Source organism: Limulus polyphemus, unplaced genomic scaffold (assembly GCF_000517525.1).
Source record: "Limulus polyphemus unplaced genomic scaffold, Limulus_polyphemus-2.1.2 Scaffold2864, whole genome shotgun sequence".
Taxonomy (NCBI): domain Eukaryota; kingdom Metazoa; phylum Arthropoda; class Merostomata; order Xiphosura; family Limulidae; genus Limulus; species Limulus polyphemus.
The window spans coordinates 51,582-58,654 of NW_013668474.1; the positions used below are offsets into that span (position 1 = coordinate 51,582).

The 7,073-nt window shown below is 32.5% G+C and overlaps 1 protein-coding gene across 1 annotated transcript in view; it reads left to right on the forward strand.

Annotated features, from left to right (window-relative positions):
* The window catches only part of LOC106468083 (ran-binding protein 3-like), a 57,342-nt gene that overhangs the window by 33,869 nt on the left and 16,400 nt on the right, over positions 1–7,073 (forward strand). Inside the window, exons 4-5 of the mRNA XM_013928484.2 lie at positions 1,511–1,760; positions 5,821–5,878. Of these exons, the coding sequence (XP_013783938.1) occupies positions 1,511–1,760; positions 5,821–5,878 (308 nt within the window). The remainder of the gene's footprint in view (positions 1–1,510; positions 1,761–5,820; positions 5,879–7,073) is intronic.

Sequence of the window (7,073 nt, forward strand, 5' to 3'; positions counted from 1 at the left end):
ATATATATATATATATATATATATATATATAATACTTGAAATGTAACTATTTTACAAAATACTAGTCTACTAAAACACAGCCAAGACAGGTCACTTTGCAAAGACTAAAGGTAAGTTTTATATTATTGGATACAGAAATGTCTGATAACTATCTGGACATTATAAAGATTTCACTTGTGAAATTTGAAAATTTTCTGATGCATATTTTTAATCTTAAAATGAAAATTACTTTGCATATTGGATAGGCAACATGCAAAAAGAAATAAAAAAGGCATGAGAAAAACATTGCTTTACAAACTTTAAGACTTAAAAAATTTGATATCTTGCATATGAAAGCATTGTAATGTTTACGGATAATCTGCCAAATTTCGTTAACATATGCTTACTAATTTAAAAGTTATAGCATGAAAACTATAACAAGCACAAAATGGTTACGAGCTCGTGCTGAAAGAGTTAACAAACAACCAAATCAAATATTTTGAATGAGAATAACAACTAGTGTGTAGTTTTCCTGGTAAACTCGGGTGTGGATGAACATAACTTTTGTGTTTTTATACCTATTTTTTGCTCTTTTCTCTGTAAAACCAAAATTTGTCAATAAGAATTTAATCAGAAGAAATATAATTTACTTTGTTAATCAACAATAAGCATGTTGCATATAGTACATATGAATTGTGCTCATTACATTTACATTGTTACATCTTACATGGGTGTGACAATGTTATGCAAGAGAAGACAATGAAGAATAATGTTGATATTCTGATGAAATGAACATAGATCCTTAATCGTTTTTGTAATATTTCTCAAAGCTTTTTAATTCAGCTATTACTCCTGCATGAATATAAAATGTAAAACTTGCAAAACTTGAAATATTTGAATATTTATATACAGATCGCATGATTTTTCTTTTGAACAAATAATAAAAGGTTTTTCTAAATTTCAAACTTGTATCTATTATACTCCTTCAAATAACCAACTTTATATAGCTTTTTAAAAACATTCTATCAGCCACTTAAGAGAAAGAAATCAAATGGTTTTTGTTTTTTCTTTTGTTTGGTATACAATTTTAAGTAGTTGTAAGGTACCTTGATCTTATCTGTATACTTAAAAAACTTTAAAGACCACATTCTTTTGCTTTGTACTGCTGTTTTATACAAAGAGTCTCCAGGACCAGTTTTTTGTCAAGAAATTATTTTGTCTTATGGGGAAAAAAATTACCAATGCTATGGTAGCTGTTATTGGAAACAAGTACAAGTGTAACTCTAGGATTCTTCAATATAGAGTGCCTCAAATATTTAAACGTAATGGGGCAGTATGTAAAATGTTGACACTTTATGCAGTTTTTAAAATGTTTACAGAAATCTCTTATTGGTTTTTGTTTTATAAATAAGGATTTTTTACCTCTCTTTTGTACTGTAGATGTGTGCAATTTACTTTGTTCAAGGGTTAGATCATAGAAAAATATTCAGCACTTTTAAGCAACAATTAAATACTTCTTCATTACTTCCAGAATCCCAGAGTTTAACCTTTACAAGCCATAAACAGGAAGATAAAGAAAATAAAATTGTTTTAGACAACACGGAACAACTGGAAGAAAGTGACACACTACATTTGAGTAGTAACAGTAGTAATGGGGCAAAGAAACAAGTGACGTCTTCCATTTCAAGGTCTTCTGAGACTTTTAGGTCCAGTGATGACAGTCCTTTTAAATCACTGTTTAAATCTGAATGTAGCAAATCATCAGGACCATCAGAGCCTATGTAAGTGTTCTCTGAACTCGGGTCAAACTCGATATTACTTTAATAATGCATGTTGGCTGAATCATTTAACCAACTACGTGGCTAGTGTAGAATTTTCATCTTTCTCTATCATTACTTTTTGATGAACAGGATTTGATATAAATAAAGATGATTAGGTGTATATTAGGGCTTCCACATTTGAATTATTGATTGTTTCCACACTAAGATGAACAATTGTTTCTTAATCAGTCAACCTTAAAATCAAATATTGTATAACTTTGAGAAAAAAAAAATTCAAATGACTTGTATAAATCTTTAAAAAAAGAATCAAATATTTCATTAATTGAATATATAAATTTCTCTAATAATTTTGTCATGTACACAAATTGAAAGGTGGAAAAACCACCTGGAGTAATATAGCTGTTTTATTTACATTTATAGGAGTAAGAAAATGTATATAGACACAGTAATACTGTATGAGGTCACTATGGTTTTTGAACATTAAAGATTTGTGCAGCTATCTGATTGCTGAAGCTGTCCAGTTTAAGTCAGTCAAAAAACACACCTAATACTTTTTTTTAACTTAAGGGGAAAGCAACTGTTGAGCATTTCAGTCATGCTAAGAGCCGCTCAACAATAACATACGGTAAATCTACATTTTTGTTCATTAAGTTATGTCACATTTTGAAATTTGAATGATAGTGTTATTAATTCCTAACAATTTAGTGTAGAATATCGAGCTTGCAAAATTAAATTTGGCATCAACATTATTCCTGCCTGTTCTCCTGTCATTTCAAAAGTGAATGTTGAGTTTTGCCTGCATACACAACTTTTCAAATGCAATATAGGAGACAGACAAATGCTCGGACAGTCACCATGGTTTGCAATATGTATGAGTTAGGCCTTCAGAAAAAGGGACAGGGAATATTCTTTCTCTTATATGCTTATTTTGGTTCATAGGTAAGATTCCAGTTTGATCTGAGCCTTGAAAACTACTGAAACTGTGTAAAAAATGTTATTGCAAAATATTTTGTTCATGTATATAATAATTAATAACTAAAAAACTAACAGTTTTGAAGTTCTTGTGAAGTTCTAATTTTGTCATAAATTGTTTGTGTGCATGTGGTAAAACTGATAGAGTGGTATTTTCAGTTGTTAAAGATAATGCTAAAGGCATTTCACAATATTTAGAAATCATCCTAAATTGAATGTTCTATTTTTTCCAAAAAAATATAAAACAGAACTAAAAAAAAGTCATTGTGAAATGGTTTATTAATTTATTACAATACAATTTTTTTTATAAGTGGTGCCTAAACAATTATGTGTAACTCAATGTGAAGAGAAAATATTGCCTTTTTTTTCTATCATTTTGTAAAAATTTAACTATCCAAAACCAATTTTTAATCTTTAGATAATACTAAAAATCTTTTTTTTATTGCTTTTTATTTCCAGATTTGTTTATTATGTCTCCCACAAGTACTTAGGCATTGTTCTCAATGGGATCTAAGTCTGACTAAGCTGCCCAACTTCTTCTGTTTTACCCTTTGTAACTTCTTCACTCTTACCATCTTTCCCTGAAGACATGTTTTATTTCATTACTCACTTCAGAGTCTTTCTGAATTTATTTATTTTTTCTGCTGTTACTATTTCTCATTTTTACTCCTTTCTTTCCAGGAATGCTCAGTGCTTATATCCTGTTAGTTTTCATACCAGAGTTGGGCTGCTAGCAATAGTCAGTGCTGTTTTTCTCCTATTGTGTTACCTATTCGAACTGACTTTAATTTTCTTCGTGGCAAACGTTTCTATCTGGTCAGTCAGTGTTGATTGTTCCTATTTTGCAAAAATGCTATATTCTTGAGGGAATCGACACAGGTTATTGATACTCTATGATGATTCTCATTCTACAGATATTGCATCATCCACATTAGTGAATTGCTTTGTATAACTTATCCATCTTATTTGTTGTGTTGTTTCTGATCACCTCAAACGTGGATTTCAGGTTACATCTCATCCCATTCATCATTTGGCTATGTCTTTGCCTTCCCGGTCTGTACCCTTTAGTAGATATCTTTTAGGTTGGCATAGCGATGAATCTGCATATTTATTTTGCTGTTTTATCTTTGCCACACCACCGTACCTCTGTTCGAAAATCTAGGGATGTCTGAGGTGAGAAAATCTTTCCCGTCTGTGCACAACAAAAAAAAAACAACATGATTTCACCTCCTGTGAGATTTGTTCAAACAGGACTCTCACATGTTGGATATACTTATTTATTTATTTTGGACAAAATTGTACCCTCTACACTAGACTCCATGAGAGGGTGTTGCCCTTTGGAAGTGAGCAGAGGGTGCTGTCAGGTAGATTATGATGCCTTGATGGGTACCTATCCCACATCAGCATGCATGTCCTTGTGTGACATGGAGATGTTGGAAACAGGACTGTTGTTATCACTAGATGTCTTGGCTCCAAACCAGTATGGACCTGGGCTTTTTTTTTTACTTATTTATTTATTACTTATGATTTGAAGTTCCCATTGTTGTGTACATCCTTGAGGCCTGCTTGGGTCTTTCTCTGGTTCTTCCTGAGCACAGACTGATTTGGCAGGTTGTGTTACTTACTGGCCATTTTCATTATGGATGAAGAGGAGCCACTGCCTCTGAGTACATCTTTTTATAGTACATGTCTGGGCTGATTACCCGAAAATCTTCCACTACAGAAGCAGGACAATAGTATTCTTCCTGTCTGTTTATTTCAACATCTGTTTTATTGTTGGCTTGAATGGTTCAATACATCATTGCTACTCACTAAACTGCCCCTTTGATCTGAATCTCTCGGCTCATTCTCTCTGAAATCCAGATCTGGAGACTATTTACCGGTTGGGAATTCTACTCAGACTCTGCTTGGCTACATACTTCTTGTGGTCTAGATTATTATTTTCCTCTCATTTGACTTAGAGCTTTATGTTTTTTGGTTCTTTTCATGTTAATTTGTTCCCACCTCTTACAATGTGGGTATTCTGGCTTTCAGTATTTCATAGGCACGTCTACACGATTTGAATTTTACATTTTTAGAATTAAAAGAATTTCAAACAGCTACTTATCTGTGAAATACCTTTCCTCCTACCTCCCCATAACGAGTTTAATTGTGACTGCAACTTTTAATAAAATCTAAATTATAGCAAGAAAGCAAAGCTTATGTAAGGTCTTATGATACTTGCACTATAACTTGCATGGAAGGTGGGAGGGTGTAGAATTATTTAAAATTTATGCATGCTGTACAATGCATAAAGGAAAATTGGAAATTCTTAGTCACATGTTTTGTTGACAGCATGAATTCAAACTTAACAATGAAAAGTTTTCAGTATTTCAGAGATAAGGGCCTTTTTGAAATTCATTTTAGTTCTAAAAATGTAAATATTTATTTATTTAAAGTCATGTGTGGGAGAAATTTAGAAATAGAAACCATTGCATCTTTGTATTGTTATCATGTTTTTAACACCAATGTAGTGTATCCTTTAATATGATGTTCAATTAAAATGGACTAGGTTTTGACCAGAAAACTGTAATAGTATGAGATACAAAACTAAAGAACTGTAAGGTACAGCTAACTAATTTAGTGTAGTGTATGGGTTAAATATTCAGAACCAGATAAAGAAAATAGTTTGTTTTCCAGGAACAGCTAAAGGCAACAACACTTCATAATAATGTTCAGCATGATAAAAGTTTAAATTTTAAATGAAACTTGTATTCAAGATCCTCTGTATTTTCTTAGACACTGCCAGGCCTGGCGTGGTGTATAGGTCAGTATTTTCAGACTGTAAGTCCAAGGATTAATGATTTGTAATCCATTGCCAAAAATACTTGCTCCTTGCTTCAGGGCCATGAGTCCATTATAATTGTTATTGCCAAACTCAACTATTCAAGAGTAGTCCAAGAGTTAACACTGGGTGCTATTGATCAGTTGAGAGTGTAATTTAAGAACTTTACCCTTAATAGAAATAGATAATGCTGTGTTTTACTGAATAAAATATTTAGTCATGCAAGGGTCTTGTATTTCATTGCATGTTTTTTTTAAATTTCAGAGTCACTTCAGGCCCCACAAACTTTGTGTTTGGACAAAACCTTCATGAACGTGTAGTGGTAAGTGATTATTCTGGTTGGAAGGTCAAACAAATGTTATTGATTTTAAACTTTACACATAGGTTAGTCAGAAGTACTAATGTGTCATTAAGTAAGAATAGTTTAGTTTGTTGATATACATTGCTGCTGGAATACTTCAATTATTTTTTTGGACTTATTATATTAACATGGTAGAGAATATCTTCTCAGTAGATATGGTAGAGAATATCTTCTCAGTAGATATGGTAGATCAGTAGATACTCAGTAGATATGGTAGAGAATATCTTCTCAGTAGATATGGTAGAGAATATCTTCTTTTTTCCAGGTGTATATATAGTGTAGCTTTCCCCTCACCAAGAGGGAAAACAAAAGGGGAAACAATAAATCCAGACATGATGGGGGTCTAAAAGTAGGTTTTCAGGGTTGCCAAACTTGAATCCAAATCAGGTATTGTTCTTGGACAACCTCAGGATCCCAGGGGCACCATGTTTGAAACTATGTTCATACCACTCCCAAGTCAAACATTACATCTGTTCTCATCTACCATGGGTAGGTGTCCTAATGGAATTTGTTTATGGGTATAAACCCTCCCTTGGGGTAACTATAGAATAAATTAAGAGTAATGGAGGAGTTCGATCAATATACTGGGGCCGATGTGAATCATGAGAAGGTCTTAGAACCCCACAATGGAGTCCAGGCATTTTATGCTAGTGGTCATAATTTAACAAAAATTGCCATAAATACTAGGGAAATTAAAAAAGCAGATTAAACAACATTCATAAACAGTGAGAATATCCTCTCAGTAGATATGGTAGAGAATATCCTTTTAAGCACCCCCGTGTTTTTTTCAAGTGATTCAGATTCGACGTTCTTGTGACTGATTATAAATTACCATTCAATCTAAACGTGTTTATTAAATGAAATTATGCATTATTGGGCACAAAAAAACAAGATTATCACAGTAAAATAACAATTTTTAATTTACATATCATGACATCAAAATATGGACAGTTTTCACGCTTAAAATTATCTTTAATAAGTATTGTCAGTGAAAGCTCAAAAGCGTTATTGAATTGTCAAATCACATTACAAAATGTCAATCATGACCCACACATTGATAATTAGTCATCGAAAAGTCAATATCGGGTATATCCACCGTTTGCCCGGATGCCTCCCGCATCCCAGCGCCGCATACTGCCAGTTAGACGTCTGATTT